The sequence below is a fragment of the Topomyia yanbarensis genome, chromosome 2 (genome assembly GCF_030247195.1).
Source record: "Topomyia yanbarensis strain Yona2022 chromosome 2, ASM3024719v1, whole genome shotgun sequence".
NCBI lineage: Eukaryota > Metazoa > Arthropoda > Insecta > Diptera > Culicidae > Topomyia > Topomyia yanbarensis.
In genome coordinates this window covers 175,239,274-175,265,685 of record NC_080671.1, presented here as the reverse complement: position 1 = coordinate 175,265,685, position 26,412 = coordinate 175,239,274, and the positions used below count along the sequence as shown (strand labels likewise).

Below are 26,412 nucleotides of genomic sequence, written 5' to 3'. Positions count from 1 at the left end.
ACGGGCACGTTTTCGTCTTGAAAGTAGTGTACCGTAAACTTTTCTCCACGATGACCATACGTTTCGTAAAACCGTACAACACGCTCGCGGAATGCATGCTGTTTCAACGGCATCTTCGATTGAACTGACAGCATCCGAGCGAAAAGAAACATGCCACCCATTTCCAGGGAGTAATTCTCTTGTAGAGCAAAAAATTTACGCTCTTTAATTACAGAAAGGAATTGAAGTCATTCTCATTTTTTATTGAACACCCGTTATTTCTTAGAGAAATGTGCATAAATTTCTAAAATTTATTATAAAACGGCTGCATTGTAAACATTGAGCAGGAGTTTTTTAGAATTATGATCGAATAAATCGAATGAGGCTTCACTTTGAACTGAACAACTCCAAAGCTAGCCGCTTAGCTCCAAATGTCTGTTATGAACCGTATGTCCCTACACCCCCAAATACTTGCTTCCTCCTCTAGCAATTCTGTAGAAGCCGTTTCAAGCTAGCTGGAAGGATTTTTTCCAATTCTCTTTAGTCTTCACCCTTTCCATACACAAAAAAACTTACTGTGTCGGATCTCCCGGTCTTCACGAGCTCCACGCGCTCTGTCACGGTTTAGTGCGACTTACATCTCCTCCTTCGCTATGCAGGGAAAAATAATAAGATGGTTTCCAGTTCACTTGAAGGGGAATATTCGACTGTCACATTATGGCGAAAATATGGAAGCAACTTTCTGAAGGGTTCTTTTCCTGAAGCTCGAGAGTCATTTTATCCCACAATTTTTAGAGCAGCATGCAACATAACTTCGAATTTAGGTTGGAAGTAAACGATTTGTGAACTTAATTCGGTTGCATTATTTTAAATGACGTACATATTTCCTGTTCTACCTACTAAAATCAATGCAAAACCTGACTAAAGCATACGCAATTTCTTCGTTTCTCCCGCAGAAAAGGAACGCCTCTCGCTGTGCGTCGGTTGTGGCGGCCAGATCCACGACCAGTACATCCTCCGAGTAGCACCGGACCTCGAATGGCACGCGGCTTGCCTCAAGTGTCAAGAGTGCCGGCAATTCCTGGACGAGAACTGTACCTGCTTCGTGAGGGACGGCAAAACGTACTGTAAGCGAGATTATGTTAGGTGAGATTGATCGAAAAGCCGTACCTTTAGGTAGCACATGCTTTATTCTATGTTTTATTCTCTGTAACTCTTCGACAGGTTATTCGGTGCCAAATGTGATAAGTGTGGAAACTTCTTTAGTAAAAACGACTTCGTGATGCGGGCCAAAACGAAGATCTACCACATAGAGTGCTTTCGGTGTTCCGCTTGTACGAGGCAGTTGATACCGGGTAAGAGATACCTTTTTCCGCCATTTTGTAACGAAGTTAATAACTGTTATCGATATTTTAACGAAACATTGTAGGCGACGAATTTGCGTTACGTGATGGAGGTGCCCTGTATTGTAAAGAGGACCACGACAATCTGGAAAAGTCAACCCACAGCAGCCTGGTGCAAAGCGTGGAACCGAACAACAACATTAGCAGTAACACCAATCAGAATAGCAGCAACAACAATAATAACAACAACAACAGTAGTTTAAGCAATAACAATCACTCAAGCGAGCTAGGGTCGATGTCGGGTAAGTTTGATCTTTTCCCTTTTTCGCTAAAATCGTACACGACTTGCAAATTAAAAAAACATTAGTGTTTTTCGCTCATACAGCTGCCTCTCCACAAAGTAGTAGGAGGACACAATCTCAGTGTCGCGTGCTTATCAAACACTGTTTGACCTGATAATTAATAAAATGTAATCGATTCTGTCACTTGTTCGACACGCCGACAAAGACGATTGAACTTCTTTTAGTCGCCGCTTTTCCAAGAAGTTTTTGCCTGGCATACGGAACCGATCGAAAATTGTTGAAATCTGTCGAACAATTCCCTGCAAATATTAGCTCAGTTCTTCGGTACTTGTCTTTCCGCGGGGACCGTCCTCATTTAGCCGCGATGTTTTGTACATCCTCTCCCTGCTATAAGATAGGAAACGTACTGGAAACCGCTACACCTCAGCCGTGAACCAAAATGTCGCTTGTTTCTGTCTAGTTCGTGCTATGTACAACGTACCCACATTCAGAGCGACCGATCCCTTGTCACCGGTTGTTGTCGAACACAGTGTTCACGCGAAGCCGCCAACATCCAAAGGGTTTCCTAGCATCACTGGACTGATACGACGCAAAGCTGGTGCGAGCGACACAAATCACCATCGGGTTTGAAGCGCCGCTGCTGTCGCCGACGGCAGATGAGGTTGGTGTGCCGAAACAATGAAAAAATAATACAAAACAGACTAAGCAAACCTTGGTAAGGTGGCTTGTCGATTCCCGGATGGCTTGATGCGATAAAAGTTGTGTTATCGAAAGTGGAAATTCCGATGGTCCCGAAAGGGTGATTGTGTCGTCAAGTAAATCGCGATCGATAATTTAGTTGAGTTTCTTTTGTTTTTTATTCATTCTGTTTATTTGGCATGGCACGATATGTTAGCTTGGAGGTGTCAAGTTTATTCTTCAATTTTTTTTTTAATTTTGACTAATTTATAACCAGGTTAACCTAGATTAAAAGTAAAACAATTGCGACAAAATCTGCCATAAGATGAACAATTATGATACTATACCTGCAATACAGTTCGATTTACCTAAAATTTGCAATACAGTTCGATTTACAAACGGAACATTTTAAATTGGGAAAAATCTTGTCATCGATTGGAATAATTACATGTTGATGAATCAAATCCAATGACAAGGTGCTATATTATTTCTATACTTTTCAAATGACCTAGTGTAGGTCTTCTTTCAATTCGTTGATGTGATCTTACTTAGTGTTAGCTCAACTGAGCCGAGAGTCTTTTAATCATATATAATCGATACATATGAAAATATTGTTGATGCTCGTTGGATCTTATGCGAAAATGTCAGTCAGATTGCTCTCATTTAGGTATTCTCGCATCGGTAAAAATTGGTTTAACACTTAGACTACCATTAATTTTTACATCGTAGCAATAGATTCACCGTAATGAATCGGTGTGATTTGCCTTCTTATCCACTTTGCACTCCTAACTTTTCCTCTTATTAACATTTTTTACAAATCTCACCATATTCAAAATAGTTAGCTACTAAATCGGGCTCCGACCTTTTAGAGATAAAGATTTATGAATAAACCAACGACAGTAATCTGAACAGAGAATTGACGTAGGCGACTGACACATCACGTCGGTGCACAGCGAATCATTGAAACCAGCCTGAAAGTCGTTAACGAGTGCTAATAAATACTTTCTTCATTCCAGTTGTAAATTCCTTAGAATTTAATACGAAATTATCGCAATTATTTTCGACCACACAACGCAGGCATTAAAATATGTCGTTCAGTAAAACAGGATTTTTAATTTGCATCAATAAATAAACTATCTAAGAATATATAGCTACAATTTCAGAAACCAAACCAATTGTACTAGTATAGAAAGCGGTAGACATAAGAGCGCCACACAGCACAGTGGCGGATTTGCCTAAAAACCTGGCCAAAAGTCGAAAATTGCATGGTAGTACTTTGGGTTCTAGTACATACATTGTCCTTCAGATTGTGCTGCCGCATGCTATTTTAAGTGAAACTTTCCAAAATTTCCATATTTGAGGTGTTGACACATCCAAACAGTTTAGACCATCGCGTTATTCTCATATTTTTCATCGAGCGCCAGAAATATCAGTATTATTCAAGTGTAGCTAGATTTTGATAAGTGCCGGTTTCAAATGTGTAATAATGGAAAGTAATACTGACGGTATGTACTTTATTTATATGTATTGATGTCAAAATATATTATTTTGTTTGTTTATAAAAAATGTCAATAACGTTCACGCTTTTGTGGCAGATGGTTTCAACAGACATTTTTGCTAAATTATTGAAATGGTTTTTTTGTCCACGTATGTCCACTATGTTTCAAGGTAATTTGTATTCCTTGAATGATTCTCTATTTGGAACATAATATTCTTGCATAACTTGAACATAATATTCTTGCCCGAATTTGTCCGTTTATGAGTAATCTTTGATTAAGTGGAGACGGAGATGGATTATAAGATTTCTAGTTTAAAATTTGGACTCGTACTTTTAATTACTGCTGCACCTCCGGTTGTCATAGCGAGTCGCACAATCTTGCTTTTTTATCAGGAAGAATTGTGGTGTGGAATTAGTGGTGAAAGAGATTCATAAATATGTTCAAAAGTCATCAAAAGTTGAACGCAAAAGACGTAAATAATTTTGGTCGTTCATATTGAAATCCAACGAGGTCAACAGAAGTGATCGCCAAAGGTTTCAAATATCAAAAATCGATTATGAATACCATGATTAAACGTTACTATCAAAATCAATTATGAATGCCATGATTAAAGGAACTATGACCTTTGATCATGCAAAGCAAAACAAATCTAGAGGTGGAATATATGACTGGATACTACAAACGAAAAGAGTAGAGTAGTGCAAAAGAATGCTGGGATCTCCGGCCGTGATTTGGCCAAAAAGCTCACTTTGGCGTACACTCCAGCTTGTGAGAAGGTTGATAGTCGCAGCATGTCAGTAAGCATGACAACAAAACGTGGTTGCTCAAAACTATACCAGGAAGCAGTACTGGCATGTTCTGACCAAGTATAACGCATGAATTTAAATGGACGTTTCAACTTAATAATGGACTTTGGACAAATCCTCGGTCAAATTTAATTTAAATAATCTTAGTGAATTCGACTTGTTTTCGTATGTTTGTCATATTCATTTTTTAGTTACTGCAATTTGCATGCAAACTTGTTGTCAATTTTCACTACATGCATTTCGCCGCAGAATCGGTTTATTTTCTGTAATCTATAAAAAATACTATTTTTCGTTCTTTGAAAAATATGTGCATCGGACAGCAATTGAACAATAATCGTACAGAGAGTTTAAAAGTTTTGTAACTATGTTGCATAATATTTCAAAATATATAGTTTGAAATGACTAATAATATCAATTCTCATAATAGCTACATTATCTAAACACCCAAACATCTTAATGCGTGCAAATCAACAAATTCTATCATTTAACTACACACTATTTTAAATTCGATGCATTATAAACGTTATTGGCATACACTGGAGCCATTAAATCTTCATTCGTGAAAATTTACTTATATTTAGATTAAAATGTTGGCTATTTTGCATCCGCCATTTTGAATTTTGAAAATCTGACATTAAAATCGTAATCTGCGCCCCAAAAAAACGTGATATGCACCTTTGCAGGTCAATCAAAACCATTTTGGACTTTGGCCAGGTTTTTAGGGAAATCCTCCACTGTGCACAGGTATGCAATCACACACTCAAACGTTGTCGTGGAGAATACTACTCGCTCGCCATTCGTTTTCCTTCAAATTTCACCTTTATGATTCTTTAAAATTGTTAGGAATGTAATTGACCGTTTTGAACAAATCTAGGTATATTCTCTTCAAAATTATACAGTGAAGACTCGTTTTTATCAGCCCCTTAGTGAATTTTAGCCACATATCATTTGTTGAGACTCGTTTCAACAAATGGATATTGTTTGGGGTATCCAGAAAACGTCTATGTTATCAATATATAAGCAAAAGGTAAACATAGAATGGCGAACTGTGTGTCGATGGAAGCGTTCCTTTATACCGTAATCGGTGAAATGTTTCACGAGCTGAAATTTATTAGCACCAAATAGCTTTTCCTTTTATAGTTTGTAAGTTTAATGAAGATTTTGTGTCTCTTATCTGTCGACCTCTGAGGAGGCAGGACGCCTCTCAAGAGGTAGTTCATAGTTCGCCAAATAAATGTAGTTTGTTTTATATCGTAGAATTGAACATTCACACCGAAAGACGGAGAGTACACAACGTAGGACCTGACATTGGCGCGATCATTCTGGTGCCGTGACCAAGATCGGAGGTGTACCAAGCAAGGATGCAAAATGCCTACCTTTTCCACGGCTGTAATTTTTCTGCCTACATTCTCATTTCTCTCTCGATGTTGCTGTCATTCGCTAGTGCAGGACGCCCAGCGCTGTACGGCTGCCTGTGTGTAAAGCAGTAACATGACAGAAAACTACTGTCCCCAGTACAGCCACCAGACGCGAGCGGTACAGCTTCTCTTTCCTTATTTTACATTTTTTAATATTTTCAATCTTTTTAATATTTTTATTCAAAAATGACTACAATGAATGCGGCTCATTTACGCCACGGCCGGCATCAACGCTTTCGTGTGCGGGACTCTCCCTTTGACTATGCAGAGAAAAATGTACAAAGCGAGAGAACAAACTTTACTACGCCACACTCTCACCGAGCAGTCGGAGTACAGCAGCAAAACAAAAATGTATTCTACTGCTGTACGGGAAAATGTACTCGGTTTGGCTACTGTTCTGGCAAGAGCTGTAGTGATACGTCGCTGTAGCGGGCTGTACGGCTTGTGCAAATGTAAATATATCGAAAAAAATGTAGTTTATCGGTACCGTTGGCATCCCTGGTACCAAGGATTTCTTACGTGCTTTACGGATCACTAAATCGTGAGTCCACGCGAGCTACGCTGTAACATAAAAATGGCATCCACGCTATTGTGTTTCACCATCATCGAAAGGCATTAATGGCTTCAGCGCCATTGTTTCAATGCCAATTAGGATATATTTAGTTCAACTTGAAATGGGAGCCTAAGAATCAACGTGCCCGCACCATCAAATCTTGAATCCCGTTCTTCGGTCATTGCCGGTCAGCGGTCAACGCCGCGCTGCGGTCAATAGAATTGTCGTAAGTCGTTCGTCGGTCATCGCCGTTCATCGATCAACGCTGCGCCGGGGTCAATGGAATTGTCGTCAGCTATTCTTCGCTCATCGCCGTGCACTAGTTTGCCAATCAATATCTGTAGTTCGTGGTAATTTCATGCTTTATCACAAGATTTCTTGCTTCCTGTTGAGATCAACAAGCACCTAAAACGAGCGATAGGAAAGCGAATCTTTGGGTCACAATACGATTAAAAGCGAGCTGGGTGCCGTGACCAGGATGCTGAACTCAGGACTAATAATTTCATCGGCAGAATATGTATCTGTTCAAAATGGATTCTACGCCATTCCACCAAGATAGATCCACCGCCATCGCTTTAACTCGAGATGTGAGTTCCAACTATTTTGAAATGTACCTAGTTTTCGGATTTCGGAGCGTCCCTAGTTATAAATAAGTACAGTGCTCCCGTCGTGGGCTCGAAAAGATCTATACTTTCCGCGAGGCTCTGAAATGTCACTAGTTTCCGACCAGTGCATCCCGTCTTGGGCTCGGAAAGATCTATACTTTCCGCGAGGCTCGGAAATACCACTAGTTTCCGACCAGTGTATCCCGTCTTGGGCTGGGAAAGATCCTACCTTTCCGCGAGGCTCGGAAATGCTATCAGTTTCCAGTCAGTGCATCCAGCTGACTTGGAAAGATCCACACTTTTCGCGAGGTTCGGAAATACCACTAGTTTCCGATCAGGTTATCCCGTCTTGGGCTCGGAAAGATTCTACCTTTCTGCGAGACTCGAAAATGGCCCCAGTTTACAGCAAGTGAATCTTATCATCGACTCGGAGAGATTGCTACTTTCCGCGAGGCTTGGAAATGCTATCAATTTCCGACCAGTGTTTTCTATCTCGGACTCGGAAAGATCCTATCTTTCCGCGAGGCTCGAAAATGTCACATGTTTCCAGCCAGTGTATCCCATCATTAACTCAAAGAGATTGCTGTTTTTGGCGAGACAACTAATCCCAGATAAGCCGATCTGAAACATTCAAGGCCAATTCAACATTAGCCACAGGTGAGTACCTGTCCAATAGCATAGAATTATGTCTGTGGTTCTTCGCTTGTTTCAATTTTGCAGTCACTTTGGATGTCAACACAAAATTTGACTTCATGAATTTGCCGTGGTCACAGCTATGCACATTGAAGAACCAAAACAACATACATATTCAGCTCACCTGTACCTGTTACCTTCTAGGAACAGCGATGCTTTGCGCAGTCATATACCAATACCTAATTCACTCGTTGCCGTCAACAATTCGCCATCCAAAATGTGTTATTATCGGATTATACAAATACTATACCAACCTGCATTAGACGGTTTTCCACGAACCAACCGTCCAGGATTGTGGTTTGAAGATCAGCAACAGAACCCTCATTTGTTCAATTCGTCCAAGTGATCTCAGTTTAAGGTTGAAACATTCGTTTTAGGCGGGGAGGATGTTGAGACTCGTTTCAACAAATGGATATTGTTTGGGGTATCCAGAAAACGTCTCTGTTATCAATATATAAGCAAAAGGTAAACATAGAATGGCGAACTGTGTGCCAGTGGAAGCGTTCCTTTATACCGTAATCGATGAAATGTTTCACGAGCTAAAATTTATTAGCACCAAATAGTTTTTCCTTTTATAGTTTGTAAGTTTAATGTAGATTTTGTGTCTCTTGTCTGTCGACCTCTGAGGAGGCAGGATGCCTCTCAGGAGGTAGTTCATAATTCGCCAAATAAATGTAGTTTGTTTTATATCGTAGAATTGAACATTCACACCGAAAGACGGAGAGTACACAACGTAGGACCTGACATTGGCGCGATCATCCTTTTCTGATTATTTAGTTTAAATTCTCCTTAAAAGGGTCTGACAGAGCAAAACAAAAAAAAATATTAAATTTTTATTTTTGCATATTTTGGATCTCTAAGGTAAGAAAAATATGCCCAAGAAAGGATTTACTCGAATTCAACATGGTTCGTCTGCTAGAGCCCATAAAACTACCAACTATCAATTTTCATATGAAGCTGATAAAATCGGTTCTTCACTATATTCTCGCGCTATAGCACGAAAAGTCAAAATTTCATCCCAAAACTTCGCATTATTCAGAAAATCTCGATAAAAAAGTCATAATTTCACGAAATTCTTCCGTTAATGTTCATATACGTACACAGAAAAAAAAAATATTGGTAAAAGTAAGAGTGTTCCGCTCTTAGCAAAAAACAACAAACGCCAACTATTAGGTTGAAAGTAAAACTTTTAAATTAATCAAGAATAATAATCAAAGTAAAAGTTTTCCTTTTAAGCAAATGAAGAATAGTACTGAAAACCATAGTTTTATTTTTAAACTAAGAGTATGCGTTGGTTGATTTTTGCTAAGAGTGAAAAACTCTTATTTTTACCAACATTTTTTTTCTGTGTATGGATATCTTTTTGGTTTAGTCGTTTTGAACAAGCCCCTCTCACCCGACCACAGTACGTATTGATAAATGCGTACGATACGCTGATCCTACACACCAAAAAATAATGAAATTTAAACGACATGTAAATCAATACGAATGTAAACATACAAAGATTAAATCAAAAATTTGATTGAAAATTACGTTAAAATCAATGCACTCAATTGCAGCATCAAAAAGCATACAATTTTATACTTTCTTTCGTGTAATATTACATGTCATTCATTTTACAGCAATATGCAAATAAAAATACATTGAAGTGCATTGGTTTTACGTTTACAGGAACTGTAATTTTCAATTCACGTGTAAAATTATAATTATAATAATTCGTTGAAGAAAGCACGACAAGTTGTGTGGATTTGTGGTGGAACTTAATTTTACATTTATATTCATGCTTCAAATATGATTGCAAAACAATTTTTTTTTTGAAGTCTCAAAGGCCCCTCCCCCCTCTCATATTGTGGCAAATGTCAAAGTTAGCTCAGATACCAAAATTCACATCATTTGGACAATTCTAGACTCCCACCCACTTCGCTTGAAATTTTTATAACTTGTACCATGGAAAAATATGGAGGAAACATATATTAAATGCTTTAACTTTTGAAGTAGCAATCAGAAAATTACAATTTATTCCTCTTTTTAAAGAAATTAACCTTAGTATTAGAATGAAGATATTTCCGTTTCAGGAAAAAAACGGGAAAGTGGGGTACTAGGTCATTTTGACCCCAAAATACACAATTTTAAAAAAAAAATTCCCCCCATATCGCCCGTTTAAATGTATAGATGAATAGACTCATAACCGTATATGTCGCTGTGTTAGGTCCGTTAGTTCGTGGATATACCTTATTAAGAACCTATACCTGACGCAAATGATCATTTAATGACATTCCGAGGTGAAAAAATACATTTTAGCTATGCATCCTCTTCCATTGATTGCGGCATCTCACCCGCAATTTTGATGCGGCATCTCTCACAATTGTTGGGGAGAGATGCCGCACGACGACATTTTCCTCTAAAATTATGGATGATCGTGCTCATGATCAGAATGCCTTCTAAACGATCCCAGCTATTCAACCGATACATGATTCACCAAAAAAAATCGAACAATTTAAAAAAACGAAATTTCAATGCGGTGCTGAAAAATTTTCGGCACGCCGTGATGCAACTGAACACACAAAATCATTAATAAAATGTTCGTGAGTAATCAAAAAGGATTATTTTACATCTCTAGAGTTATAATTCTTCGAAAGACAAACTCACAATATCATATTACCGTATAAAAGTGAGATATAGAGAGTGCGGCATCTCTCCCGAAACTACCCTGTGTGTTTTTTCAAGAAATTTCAGATAAAAATTTTATAATTTATTTGGACCTTATGTGACATATAAAACAGCGGAAAATATTTTGTTGAAATTTGTTATGAACTTTTCGTTTCGACTTCGACTCATCGGATTCGGACACTAACTTAGTGCCAGAATTATGCTAACACCGGACTCACAATAGCTTCAAAAAACGAAAACACTATTTCTGAGCAAACCCTAGTCCTGCATAAAGTCCCACAAGAAAGTGAGCTCTGATTAAGCTGATGATAATTAATGAAATCGAACTTGATTTGGCTTAGCAGACCAATGCAATATTCACTATGCTATATTTCTGTTTTTTGGAGCTAGCATCAATCCGGTGCTAGCTTAGTCCTGGCACTAAGTCAGTTTCGGATTCTGATGAGAAGAAGTTGAAACGCAAATTCCATGACTAATTTAGCTATCGGTTTTAGGCCATTTGAGCGCAAATATGCATAGTTTATTTTAACCAGCCTTTTGTCTCAGTTACGCCATATTGAGTCAGTAGGATCGTGACCTCGCTAGCACTGCAATTATTCTACAGAAAGATTGTAGTGCCAAAGCTTAGTTTTTTGCGCATTCGCACGAGTTTGTTTATAATCTGGCTTAGACGTTCCCCGATTTTACAATTATTCACTTTCATTTCCACCTACTTTTAGCTTAAGAACTACGTCAGAAGAACTCCATTACACTTGATTGCTTCCAAGTATAGTAATGCAACTCACCAAAAAAATAGATGCAAGTAACTAAAAAAAACAAATACACCGACCTTATTAGCAAAAGCGCTTTTCAGCAGCTGAATTTTTGAATTTCTCGCCATCAAAACAGACCGCTCCACCGGGCATTGCTACCGGGAAGGCTAAGCCCCCGCGGTATGCTGCTTGCTATGGATTTGCCAAGCGCGGTGAAAAGAGATAAAATCGCTTCTCGAACAACGATAATTATCTCCCGTGTATAGAATAACAAAACTTGTATAAACGGAAAACAAAGGAAAACGATAAGTTAACCTCGCCGGCAACCTACGATTGGACCGCACTCAGTGGTCAATTCCCTTCCTGAACGCAGCAAACCCCAGCGGTAGATAGTGAGTGTTTGTTAGGGGCGTCGAGTCCCTGGGGTGGCGGACAACCCGTTAGCGTCGGGTGACGCGATTCTGCGTCGGCGCTGCAAGTCCATGAGGAAACACGTTTACTCTCGTTCCTCACCACTTCATTTCCTTATCTTTATACACCTACGGTGTGCGCTAGAACCGAAACTCTATAGTTATGCTGCGGGCGGCGGCACCATGATGGCTGATGTTTTCCTATGTTGCCACCCATGCGTACACAAAAGCTGCTGGAAATGGGTATACCGTGGTGGCTGTCTTGCCATCGGACAGGTCACCGGCATTGACGGACCGAGTAACTGATTTCCATAATTGGTGAACTATCAAGACGATGCTGAAGTTTAGTCAATGATGCTTTATTGTCGATTTCTATGCTAGACCAAAAATTTGACCAAATACTTTATCAAAACATTTTTTCGTGTGAAGGTGTTTTTTTGGTTGTGCATGCAACTCACTGGAAAAGACCTCATACGGTACTCCAAATTTTTGAGGTGTCGTGTCAGTTTTCTGAGCACGATTTCAGTTTTCCGATGCTTCAATTTATGTGAAAGTTGCACCAATATATTCGAACGAAAATAAATTCAAACACAATTCCATTTCAAGGCCAATCTACAGCAATTCGAGAGCTATCGCTATATACATAACCCTTACCCACCCTTCCTGCAGCAAAAGATTGTTGACGAACGATGGGAAAAGTGAAAAGCTTTTAGCGTTGTCGTGACCCACTGAACTCTTCGGTTTGTGTATTTCGGTGAACTTCACGAAACGGGTGCGTACCCATGTATAAGTTGCTCACTTTTCCGTACCATCTGCCAAACGACTGAACGGCCTCTCAGCACCTGTAGGTACCAGTCAAGTTGGTGCTGCGGTCGGCTGATGGAGCTGCGTGGAAATTGATAGGCCAAGCGGAAGGAAGAAAACACAACACGAAAGAACCGGACCGGAAAAAAACAAACGCCCCAAAAAAGCCGTCCCTCCATCGACCGGTACGTAGTAGTGATCAAATAGCCGTTCGGCGCGAGCAACTTTTGGGTTCTGAAACGAGCAATCATTTTCTTCTTTCATTGATATTAAACACACATCAAATTGATCGTAGGCGCAATTAGCGCAACAGCTCACCGCTGCTGGCTGGTTCTACCGGATAGCTCGATGTCGGCATCGGGAAGACTATGCCATAAAGAGAAATTGCTTGATGTGTGGAAAGGTTTTTTCCAGCGGAACGGAAAGAAGGGAAGCAATCATCCGAAATATTTTGGAAAACGAATTTTCAAATCAAATCAATAGTTTCTTGTGTACTGTACGCTGCACAGCTTGCTACTCTGGGGCTTTGCGAAGACCCAAAGAAACCACGAACTGAATTGAAGTGTATAAGCTGGGAGCTCTTAGAAGAAGGGACCACTGCTGAAGAAGGAGGTACGACCGGAGGCGGTCAATTGAGGCAGACCGCGGTATGGAATATGTATTATGGTAATTACGACCGGTCTGGCTGGATCGGCATCCAAAGGAGAGACTTTGCATACACAACAGACACACAGACCCACTCGGGGGTCATGCATACGATATGCGAGGAAAAGAAGCAATTGTACTTAATCACGCGACGGCAAACATGAAAAGGCGAGTGGCTGTGGTCGAGCTTGTGATTTGGTATGTGTTTCTTTTTGGTTCGTGTGCATCAGTTTCTTGTGGATGCTGCGAGTAGAGTATCCGCAGAGGTCCAATTGACGGACCAGAGCGAACGATGGAGGTTTCGAATTTAGGCGGCACTGACTGTGGTTGTAGTTTACCGGATGCAAAGTGGCCTCCTGGAGGCACAAATTGGCAAAATGAAGCTACAATTTGTGTCACTCGTGAAAAGCTATGAAATTGAGTTCTCCGCGGAATTTGCAGTCGTGTATATGAAGTTAGGGAAATTGCAATTGAAACCAATGAACTTTAATTTCATCTTCAATATTCGTAAATACTGTATGTGAAAACTTAACATCATGTCCTTTCTTCCTCAATTTCAGATTCCGGCAGCGAGTCGGGCTCGCACAAAAGTATGCGAGGCAAGGGACCCAGTGGACCATCCGACGGCAAGCCAACCCGAGTGAGAACGGTGCTCAACGAGAAACAACTGCATACTTTAAGGTTCGTACCGAGTGTTGGCCGTAAATTAGCAGACATCACACCGTTAGCACATTGTAATGTCCGTTTGTCTGTGCCAACAAGAGCCCTTATTATTCGCCTAGGTATCTTTAGAACAGCAATAAAATTTTATGTGGCTCACGCCTTAGGTGAACGTGCTGATCACACCTTTCGCGTCTGTGCGGTTTACGTTGAAGTAAAAATAAAAAAACACACAGCTCGAATGCGATAGCCGAATCTGGAATATCAGTCCACACTTGGAGGCAAACAACAAACCCGTCAAAGTCACGCTTTGCTAATGATTTTTCTAAGCCTTGTTGGGAGAGGGAATGTCCAAGCGGCTTCCGCTTTCATCTTATGCCACGGTAGGTCGGTAGATATTCGACACGTTGATAAGAATCAATTGGAAAGGTCGTCCTTTACACTAAATGCCGCTACAGTGTCAAGATTCGTATCGATCTTTTCAATGTAGAGATACTGCGTCGGCACTGAAACTTTTTCGTTGCGCGTTGTGTGACGTCATCCTATCAATAATATAGGGCTGTAGGATGATTGTTAATGTTGAAATGTCGAATGTCGTACGTTTTGCTCATCTGCATATTTTTCGCTTTAATACTATGTGATATGCCAAATCTTACGTTCGGCAGTTGCTTTGTAAATTATTGGAAACGTTATTACGATAGAAATGATTGTTCGAGACATAGTAGCCATTGATTCTTTTTTCCGTGCTAGCAAGCAATCGAACAGAACTCTGATTTGGTATCACGTGGTCTGGTAAGAAATTTGCACACTGAGAGAATGTATTCGTAAAGCTGCTACAAATCGGCTTCGTACAAACAGTTTTGAAAAAAATTGCGAATTTTTCCTACATATGGCAAATTATTCTTAGTTCTATGAACACGTTTTTTGTCACAAGTTTTTTTATAAATACAAATAAACGAATTTTTGAGTTAATTACTAATCGGTTTCATAATTCAAACGAATCGTTTGAGAGAATATACGAGAATCTTTCAAATATTTACGAACACCGCTCGTAATATGAACGATATTTTTTTTCTGAAAAATTCTCAAAATATTTATGTGTGTGTAATATACAATCCATCTCCCACTGTCCGGTAGTCCGTTTAAGGAAGAAACTTGTCTGCATCTTCGTAATGATATATTTGTTTTCACATGTTTAGCCCAGGAAATGAAAGACGATAGCTCTACTATATATCCAACGACCCATTTCAAGAATGCCTGTTTCTACACGTACATTCTGAGGCCGCCTTCATATACAATGAGCCTTGTGCGAATACATCCACGTATTAATTGGATATTTGCAATATATTCGCACTTTCAGAATGAAAAATGATATTTTTGATTCTGGCACGTATTTACAAAAAGGGAAATATTTGGGAAAGTATACAAGCATTGAAAAATGACATGAAAAGACTCACCAGTAAATAAATTCATGAGATTTCTCTGAAGAATTCTCATCCGTCCGTGAAATTGTTGCATCAGTTACTCAGGTCCAGAGGCGCTGTAGACGCTAAGCGGAACAAACAGGCGTAGTTTTGGCGGATTGCTTCACATACTTCAATGGCAAAGTTGTGACGACAAATCTCTACGCAAAATCATACTTTTCTCGCGATATTTCAACCAACTAACACGTAACACAACAGCAAAAACGACCTACTGAATGATTGAGTTCATTTTCCTGTTGAATATACTGTATATTACTGAAAAACTTTGAACAATATTGAACGTTAACAACATCACGTCCGGGCGTTTCGCCAGTGCTGCCACTTCAATTTTTCGAAGAATTCCCAAAATATTTATGCACAAAAAAATTTGAAAACTGATCGAATTTATTCGTAAATTTGCTACAAATAATAAGATAAAGTTTTTATTTAAATAAGTTGCCCGCGAATTCAACATACATACTAATAATGCTCGTAAATAAAAAAAAATTAGCGTTCAAATGAAATAATATGCGAAATCGACTTATTAACAACCCAAGTTTTTACGAGCAACCCGTAATGTATATAAAAATGATTTCAAAAGAGCTTTGTAAATATTAGGAATAATTTTCGTAAATTCTGCAAATAGCTTTCGTGAATATTACGAATAATATTTCACAAAATAAGCGTTTTGCTTCGATCTGGTAACCTCAAAAATCGATTCTTTTCATTTGGATTAACAAATCGATCTGGCGAAATCGATTTTTTCCCAAATGCCCATCACTACGAAAGATGTTCGTGAATATTAACGAAATGGATTCGTCATCAACCCACGAAATTATTTTTGAGCTATTCACGGTTTTCGGCAAAGAATGCCCATAATATTTATTTTAAAAAAATTTGTTACTACCGAGAGTGCATCTAATTTTTGTAAATGTCGCAAAAGATACTGATAGTAAACAACAGTGAAGAGCTCTTTGAAATAAAACAGTTTAGGCCAGATAATTTTTTTTGAAACAATCGATATCGTCAAACATCGAACCAAATAGATCGGATGAATAAATGATATTAAAAATTACGAAATCTTTCGCTCAACGAACGAAAAAAAAATCGTTCAATGTGCGAAAAATGAATTCGCCATTTCGTTTGAATCACGAACATTAGTTTCGTCATCGACGATAATTTTCGTGCAACATGCACTAAATTTGTAAAATTACGGAAATGTTCGTTCGTCAAGTCACCATTTTTCAGTTCGTGAAATGAACGAAACCAACTATTTACAATGCACGAAAAATGCTTCGTTGAAGAAAAAGACATAACCTTTTTTGAATTTTGTGGTCACAAATGGGGCGATTGGTTGCTCCCCAGAATCGCGGATTGAGTTTAAAGTTTGTATGGGGATTAGTATGAGAAACGCTACTTTTTGACATCTCCGCATGTTCAGGTCGATATTTCACTAAAAGTGAAAACCGAACCCTATAAAAAGTTTGTGGTTAACAACATTGCCGAAAATCATATCATTTATAGGGTAATTTGGGGAGAGATGCCGCACATTTCTAAAAATCGATCCTGCATCAAAGTAAACCATTCAATATTCAATGAAATCATTTTTATCAATTGCGACAAGTTTCTAAAATACTTTGAAATGGTTTTGGTCATGAAAAAAATTCATCAAATTTTCACGAACATTTTTTTTAAATAAAAAGGTCATTGCAGGAGAAATGTGCGGGTGAGACGCCGTACCGTGGTCACAAACTGAAAAATGGTGAACAACAGAAATTTTTAGCTCTCGTTGATGGTTTTTGTGATTAGAGGTCTTCAGCTGAGTTTCTTGAAGTTTGCTTACACCTATAAATCTGCTAGCACCTTCACTTTTTTAAGGAGGTACTACCATTTCTAGAAACAGTTTTTTATTCAACATTTTAAAAATATATTTTTTTCGCAACCTTGTGTAACGGTTAAGTTAAAGTAGGTTAATTAAGGGTACTATTTATCTACATGTTTGAACGAGCGATACATATCTATGTGTTGGTAGGGGTTCCTTAAAAGCAGTTTATGGCTGTTTCTCCCAACAATGAATAATAACTTAGGTTGGGAGTGGGCGTAGCGTATTGGTAAATCGATTGCCTTGTACGCAGCGCACCTGGGTTCGAGTCCCGACCCCGCACATAGGGTTAGAAATTTTTCCTAAGAGATTTTTCTAACCCGAAGAGGCGAATGACCTTAAGGTTAAAACCTCTATAATTGAAATAAAAAAAAAAAAAAAAAAAAAAAAATAACTTAGGTTTGTTCTTGAAAGACTCATTTTTAAAAAGCATCAATTCGTTGAAGTTTTCGTTTTTATCACTCATCTTACCCGCAATTTTGATGCGGAATCTATCCCAATTGTAGGGGAGAGATGCCGAACGACAATTTTTTTCTCTGAAATTATGGATGACTGTACTCATGATCAGAATGCCTTCTATAAGATCCCAGCTATTCAACCGATACATGATTTACCAAAAAAAATCGATCAATTTAAAAAAAAAAGAAATTTTAATGTGGTGCTTAAAATTTTTTGACGCTCCGTAATGCAACTGGACGCACATAATAATTAATAAAATTTTCGTGAGTTAATAATAAGGATTATTTTACATCTCCAGTGTTTAATTCTTCGAAAGACAATCTCACAATATTATATTACCATATAAAAGTGACCCAAATAAACGAGATATAGACAGTGAGGCATCTCTCCCGAAATTACCATAATTTGTTATAAAAATTTAATAATAATAAAGTTTTAATAAATCGCAGAAATTTATTAATTCTGTCAGCACTGCAAATGTACCGCTAACACCTACTTTTCAAACCTAAATATCTTAAAATATTTTCATTCCATATGACATGGCGGCTTTGACAGAATTTTTCAGAATGATTTAGTGAATGAATATTTATTTATTATCAACCTGTGAATTGTTTATTTCCTAAAAATAGTTGGAAGGCTATTCTAATCGCGTAACAGTTACACTGTGCAGTATGATTCCAAGTTTTCGACCATTACAAGGTTAATACAATGCTTCGGTTGATACCATAAATTATTCCGAATTAGATGTTGAATAAATAACTGTCTATTTATAAGACTGTGTTTCTGAATCGGCTGGTGTATAAATGACTAAAATCCATAGTTTCGTTACATAGGAGATATTTTAGATTTTAGAATGACATTTTTAATGACAAAAATATCCGAGCAGTAGCGTAGCCAGAAATTCGGTTTTGATGAAAATCGTTGATATTTCGAAAATGCTTAAATTTTTAGTAAGGTTGATAAATTAGTGACAGTTCAGAAACAAAATTAGTCTAACAGATGCCTTTTATAATTTCTTTTATAATATGCCACTTAGGTGTGGTAATACAAAGTGTACTTTCAAAAGGGAAAAAAATTTCGAAAACTTTTCTATCCGTCAAGATCACATAATTTCGAAAGCATCAACTTTGGAGTTTTAACAAACTCGAAGAAGCTTTCCAACATAAAATCTTCTAGACGTATCTATAAAGAATTAACTCTTCAAAAATAGCAAAAGACTTGGTGTCTTCAGCAAAGCTGTTGATAATGTCGTTTAAAACAACTTTGTTGAAAATATGAAAGCTATATAAAAGCAGTATATCGAGATACAAAACAATGTCGTAGAACTTTTTTAAAAGCCAGTTCTTTTCAATAAATGTTTAATTGTAAACTTTAGATACTACCTTGAATAAAATGTGAATTATATTGTTTATACACAGCAGATGAGATTTATCAATTAGTTTTCTTTCACATTTGGTCTAATATATTTCTATACAAGGAGTATTCATGTTTTCAAAAAAATTTGTTATGTAATGTCTTCAACAAAGTTTTTTTATTTTGATTATATAGGCTTGAACCTTAAGTTCTTTTGGATCTATTCGTAGGTTAGAAAAATTTCAAACCTGATTTACGGTGGTTGGGAATCGAACCCAAAAGAGCTGCGTACAAGGCAATCGACTGACCAACTATACTATACCCGCTTCATTGAATAAAGTTGTTTGAAATGACATTTTCAAAACCTTTGTTGACATTAAATCTTGAACTAAAAATCTATTTTTTTTATAATTACTTCCAGGAGGATAGACCGCCAAAAATTATTTTTATTGGATGAGGTGCTGCTGAACATTGTAATATTCTTCAAAGATACTAAACATCCAAAGTTGTCAGTTTCGAAATAATGTGATCGTGACCGTAAAAAATGGTTTCCAGCGTTAATTTTACTTTTCTTCAATATTAAAGCTCACAACACCATACAAAAAAATATTACACCATTCGATTCAACACTCAAATATTCACCATCAGGCATTGCATTTATCGCTCATATGAGTAAATACGTCCGGATAATTTGCTACTGTGACGATAAAAACTCACATTTTCCCACGAAAAGTTATTGGCACTCACACAACTTCTCCGGATATACACAACGTGTTATTTCTCCGAATAAATAAAACCGCCGGAGAATGAGCGAATGAGTTTATCACGGTATCTTTTTTGCCCTCGCTGCCTTGCTGTCGCTATTTCAAAAAACGAAAAAAAACAAGTCTGTCGTACATCGTTACCGCTTTTCTTTGAAATTAAGTGTATATTTTGAAGCTTTCATTGATTTCAACGGAATTAAACTATTATCACCTTCTCCGGTGAGAAGGAAAAAATCAAATAAATTTTATCTGGAAAATTATTCTTACGCCATTTGTGGAGACGGAGAATTTTGCTACTCATCTTATCTCGGAAAAGTAGGACATCGGATAAGTCTCTTCTCGCGTGAGTGATAGAGAATTACAATGCCACATTTAATAGCCACTAACATAAAATATTTTAAAATTTTTATTATTTCCAATACCGCTTAGAGGCTATTTATATAATTTATAATAACAAAAAAAATGAAATGGCCATAAAAACCGGTCCTGACCTGCTAGACAAACGGAAAACGTCATTTTCCATAATTTTCCTTCTACTTTCCAAAATATTATTGTCGTTAAGCACACTGACTTTTTGTCTCAACTCTACGCATTCTCAAAAAATACATTTTTAGCAAATATTGAATTGTATGCAATTTTCCGGTGAGCAAGTTTATGTTTAACGGTGACCAATTTTACATTAAACTGTGCTTTCTATTCGAAGAAGTGTCCCTAATCCACATCTCTTAAGAAGAGCTCATGATAAATTGATGACTATGGGGCCTCCGCTAAGAGATCAGTAACAAGATCCGATTCCCATAATTTTCTAAAAGTCACCATGACACTTAAAACAATAGGTCCTCAATGTAGTAATCAGACAATAAGCTTCCAAAACTATTATTGTGCAATATTTAATTAAATTAGTCAGCATCAATTAATTTGTTCCGTCTAATTTTGGTTTGGGGAGATTTTAACCGCCAACAAAACAAAACACGAATATGAACGGACTACTTTACGTTAGATTTTAGATTAAAACTATCCAGTTTATTTAACAATTGGAAATTTATTTATTAAATGTTTTTTTTCCGGTTTTTATACTGAAGGATTTTCACAAAGGAGAGTCGCTCCGATTTTTATACTTAAAGTTTGTATCCGATTTTTATATTCTAATATATTTAAAGTGGGTTTTACGAAGCATATTCTATCCTCGCGATTTTTTTTTCTTTTTGATCCTAACCTTTGTTTTATTTGGCACGCTAATCTGAAGGTCCCTAATGTCCCTGATGGCCTACTTTGGTACACTGGTTTTTACTCACAGGTATCGTGTGGGTATGAAGTGCGTTGCGCACCAGCCGCTGCCGATGTCCTCTACCGGTGATTGTACCTCAAGCCAAGGCGATCCCCTTCCGGATCCCTGCTGGTCCAATGGAAGTTGTGCCTTCTGGAACTCGAACGCTCAACCGTGTTGAATGGGGTGGCTGGTTGTCAACTTGCGGGCCCGGAAAAGTACGTGGGTAGGGCTCCTGACCTTCGGTGGTCATCGTCACTGGTCTCGATCCGAAATATGACCCGTAGTTGGCTATACTGCGAACGTTGCGAAACCTGATTGATGTCAGTTTTGTTGGTGCGAAGCTAAAACTTTTGTAACGATATTTATTTTTGAAATAACGGATAATTCTAGGCCAGATTCCGGTTTAGTTACCTGGGAAACAAAATGATGGTTTTATTAAACCATAGCGTGCAAAATACTTCGGCACCAGCTGATTCATCTCGAAACATAGTTGAAGCAAAACATGTAGTCCAAATCTGCACGAAAAGAAAACGATTCATAACTGCAAATAGAAAATGGGTTCAGAAAACTATTTTATTCGTCTGCTGAAAGATTTAATCGTACGCTAGACGTCCTGTTGAAACTTTGGTGCGTATGTAGTTAAACAAGAAAAAACTTAAAATCTTCTGGAAACTATCCTTTTTACTGAATATCTAATGCAGCTTAAATCGGCCTACGTAGTACAGGTAATCCAGTTGCTAACAAGATTATGAAAGTTGCTTCAGGGTATCCAGGGAAGCTCTTGAAACCAATTACACTTTAAAATTTCAGACTGTAACAAAACTAAGAAACATTCCCCCGAAGAAGATCTTTCCATATTTGGTGAGGCGAACTTGACTAGAAGGCTAAACGAGATAACGCCAAAAGCTATCAAGCATGTCTTCCTGGTTATTACATCCTAAAATCTGCTACACTTATGTGTTATCAACCGAAATCCTCAATAATGAAAAGTGAAATACACCCAACATTTGGAAATACAACATGTAAAAATATGTTTTTATATAACTGATAAAGCAAGGTCTTTGATTGACCAGAAAGTTGCAAACAAATATTTAAATACTTTCGGCCAGGATTTTCAATCAAATACCTCTTTGTGCGTTGTGCCGTCTAGCTAGCTGGAATTTATTTTAATATTTGAATTTTATGAACGGTTATTTTAATTTATTTCATTATTATTGATTTTTTATTTGATTTTTAAATCTAATAGTTCGTTATACTATTTATTTTAATCCTATCTCGCTAAAAATACTAAGTGATTTTACCTCATATTTATTTAAATTAATACTTAGAATTACGATAGAGCACAGTAAACCTGCGAAAAGTGAACGAAAGGTCACACTACTATGAACAAAAGAATTTTAAAATAGCTATACCTGTAGTTTTATTATGTGCAAATCAACCCAGGGACAACTTGACAGACAGTGCTTGTTTCATATAAGTACCATCAATTTCACGGTGGCGCTAGTATGAATTCTCTGTACGAGTACCATGAACAACGAAACAAAAAGGTTTAAGAGAAAAGCGTGTTTCGTTACGTGTGTTACGAACGCCGTCAATGCAACATTTAGAACAACATTTAGAGAAAGCGTATTCCAAAATGTGGATAAAGAAAACTATTGTTAGAGAATAAATTTATCCCCAACTGGAAACCGTCAGCAAAGTTACATAAATCTTATTATAAATTTAGCTGGAAGTCTTTGTTTTTAGCAACCGGTTCGCTTCCTTCCTAAAAATGTTTTAGTTTTCTTGTTGTGTGAAGTTTGTAGTCGGTAAATCATTGGTGTTTTTTTTTCTCTAGAAATATAAATATATAATTTAATTTGAACTGAGAAATAAATTTGATGATAGAAATGCTTGAATTGTTTATATGTTATAGATACGGAAAATAATGCATGAGATGCTCCTTTTTCAAATTTTGCTCCATTCGAGCCTTCATGACATCACCAAATCACCACAAAATTTGCTTATGAGTTCAATATATGGAAGCTGTCAAGTTGTCTCCGGGCTGGTGCAAATAAGCATCTCATGCTGGCCGGCAGCGCTTTTGTGGGAAAATTTGGACTGCACTTACGCATTGGTATATTTGTTATCATGCATAAATGTAATCAAATTTAAACCTAGAGATGAAAGGTGATAGCTCTACTGTAGATCCAACCACCCATTTCAAGAATACCTGTTCGTACACGTACATTCTGTGGTCGCTATTATATACAATAAATACATCCATCGCTTTTGACCAGTCGTTCGATTGAAACACAAAGTACGTACAAAGAGTGGTTTCGCCGAAGATTTTCCCCTGGGAACAAAATTTTGGTGTTTGCCCAATTTTTCCTCCTTAGGAAGGAATATAGCACAGTGACATAGGGTAAAGGGCCTATTTTCACCATACTGAACCGGGTGCCTCACTAATTCATTAATTTCTCGGTCTATAATCAACGGAATGCCTAAAAATTAACATCAACAGTTTTGCCTCGTTGTTCAGAATTAATATGATAACACAAATGCGCTGAAAACAGCGAAAGCTTCGTGTTTCAGCGCAACAAAAACTCGAATCGAGTGCCCCTATTGTTGCGCTACCATTTGACTCAATGCGTTGAACAAAGATGGCAGACACTGCTCTAACCAAATGGGCTTCAAATGGGTAGGGTCAGAGTGTAAGTAAGGAGAGTGAAGACAACTGTCATGATTATCTGTCAGTAATATTCCAAACGAACAAACGACCTCTCAAAATACATAGATTTGACTCGTTTGGAATGACACTGACAAATAATCATTGTTCCAATTTTGACAGTGTCGTCACTCTCCTTATATGGACTCAGGGTAGGGTGACAATAGAAACATGGCGAAAATGGGCTCATCACCCTACTTGTTTTGTTTTGAAAATATGTCTTGATGACGTTGGATATTTTGCTATTCGCGAGTCTCGTCTCAGGATAAAACCTCTATAATTTAAACTAGATTGAAACTAAACGAACACTCTGATGTGTCAAAAAAGTGAAGTTAAACTGGTTTATGCAATGCTCGGTACGGCTCACCTTCCCCCGAGCAAAAATAGTTCAGCATGCTATAATGCATGAATAGCTGTAATGGGAAAGATCTGGGATGGAGACAGACGCCATCAAATAATGCTCACTCGACTGCATCGTCTGTATTGTGTTTACCATTAGTATTATCGTAGAGATAGCAAAGTACACACTGCACAAAGCTGCACATCCGCAACCCAATGAGCCATTTGTCGCGAAGCCTTTCAGACAGTGTGCAGTCTTTATGCCGCCTACCGGCGCTTAACTGTAACACTGTAAAAACATGCAAGGAAACGTTTGCTTTGCGAAAAATAAAGCGAGCATGTTTGCATTCGAGTAGGTAGCTTACATTTTTTCACTGTGTCTCCGAGGGAACGGTCAGTAAGAATCGGCCAGCCGCGGCCAAAGTACCGCTTGACCGGATCATCTATACGCGGCGACTGGAGGTGATGGCTTCCCTTGGATGCAATTGCATTACCGTATTAGATGACTCTTAAACTTTTGTCAAGCATCATCGTATGCAGATGAGTAGCCACCGTGTTACCTCGTGCCTAAATAACGGTGCATGGTGCAATATTACGGAACTCTTTATAATATGATTATAGGATATGCGTGTAAAGAGAAAATTATTGGATGCTTCACGCTGTTTATAGTCATGTTACAAGTATACTTGGATAAGGGAACTGTCTCATGAAACAGTTATTTTTCGACGATTTTTGTGACAGGCACTGGGGCTATCACCTTTCATTTGAAGACTCACAATTGGTAATATTATCAGTAGAACTGCATTTATTGCAATTAAATTGATTGAATTACGTTGAAGCAGTGCTGCCAAGGGCTATAAATTTAGACTGTCTTCGTCTAGCTTCAAATCATGCTATTGAGCAATGGAATGTAAAAATTCAGCAGCTTGTAGCACTGCGAAAGAAGTACATATCTTTATCAAAACAAGTTTTTCGTGTTCCATGACCCCAATAGACCTTAGGAAAAAGACCCCTCCAGAAAATATCGGATCACCTTAAGCAAACCAGAGTTTTATACTGATTTTGATTTTTTTACCCATCATACCGCCGCCTTAAAGGAGCTGTTATTATTTGTTAACAACACCACGTACGGGTGTAAATTTCTCACTCGAAGCACCGTTTAAACCGCTCCGACCAGATGATCATTTACAGAGCAAACTGTTTTCAAGCTTGTTAGCCAACTTATTCGAAGCTAATTGAAATTATCAATTAAAACGAAACTTGTCGTTCGATGCAAATCGTTCCAGGTTCACGATAATTAGCAAGACTTAATTCATGATGTTACTACTCCTTACAGGACCTGCTACAACTGCAATCCTCGACCGGATGCCCTGATGAAGGAGCAGCTGGTAGAGATGACGGGCCTATCGCCCCGTGTTATACGAGTTTGGTTCCAGAACAAGCGCTGCAAGGACAAGAAAAAAACCATTCAGATGAAGCTGCAGATGCAACAGGAGAAGGTAATGGGCACTGAGCACTGGAAAGCCCACGTTCACCAACACCACTAATAGTACTTCCTTTCGAATCCTACACAGGAAGGTCGTAAACTCGGCTACGGTTTGCAGGGAATACCAATGGTTGCCAGCTCCCCGGTACGGCATGATTCTCCGCTGAACCTGCACGGTCTGGAGGTGACCGCGTATCAGCCGCCGTGGAAAGCCCTGTCGGACTTTGCGCTGCACTCCGATCTAGATAACAATGGTGCCATCAACACCCACACACCTGCATTCCAGCATCTAGTCAATCAGGTAAGTCGGTGCGAGAAAAACGCAATCAGCCGATCAATGAAGAAAAAATACAGCTAATGTATACATATTCTATCACTGAAAATGCTAAAATATAACTCGATCCATGGGCAACGTACTAAAAGAGGTGGACCCAGGCGGCAAGCTGTCATAATAAAACCACATAAATAATATTATTATTTCATCTTTTGGGCCAACCTTTTCTGCTCATCTGCGTTTCGAAATATACGCTGGTGTCTGTTTTCTTCATGCCCCCTCAATATAGCTGCTATCCACGAGAAAAACGGAATACGTGAAATTCCAAGCTTTCCGCGCTTTTTTAAAGCGAGAATCACCGTGGCTGGGCGGAGAATGAGTACACTGAAGCCATTTTTAAACAATGAAATATTCTGAGGGAAGCGTTCATAAAAAGATGCGACCATGTGGCGAGTATTTTGCGTTTCAGCACTTTCGATAAGAGCTCTTCCCCTGGTACTTTCTGAAATGCACGCGCAAAAAATTGTTTCCAAAATCGTCGCCATGAATCAAGTTTTTACATTACGAAAACAGGACTACGAACAAAAATCATGTGTTT

The 26,412-nt window shown here is 38.1% G+C and overlaps 1 protein-coding gene across 2 annotated transcripts in view; it reads left to right on the top strand.

The window, feature by feature from the left end:
* The window catches only part of LOC131682197 (insulin gene enhancer protein isl-1), a 145,311-nt gene that overhangs the window by 109,265 nt on the left and 9,634 nt on the right, over window positions 1-26,412 (top strand). The window contains exons 2-7 of one of the 2 annotated variants that reach the window (XM_058963514.1): window positions 936-1,125; window positions 1,204-1,334; window positions 1,409-1,624; window positions 13,718-13,838; window positions 25,391-25,553; window positions 25,605-25,841. In XM_058963514.1, the coding sequence (XP_058819497.1) occupies window positions 936-1,125; window positions 1,204-1,334; window positions 1,409-1,624; window positions 13,718-13,838; window positions 25,391-25,553; window positions 25,605-25,841 (1,058 nt within the window). The remainder of the gene's footprint in view (window positions 1-935; window positions 1,126-1,203; window positions 1,335-1,408; window positions 1,625-13,717; window positions 13,839-25,390; window positions 25,554-25,604; window positions 25,842-26,412) is intronic. The other variant, XM_058963515.1, reaches the window with a different exon arrangement.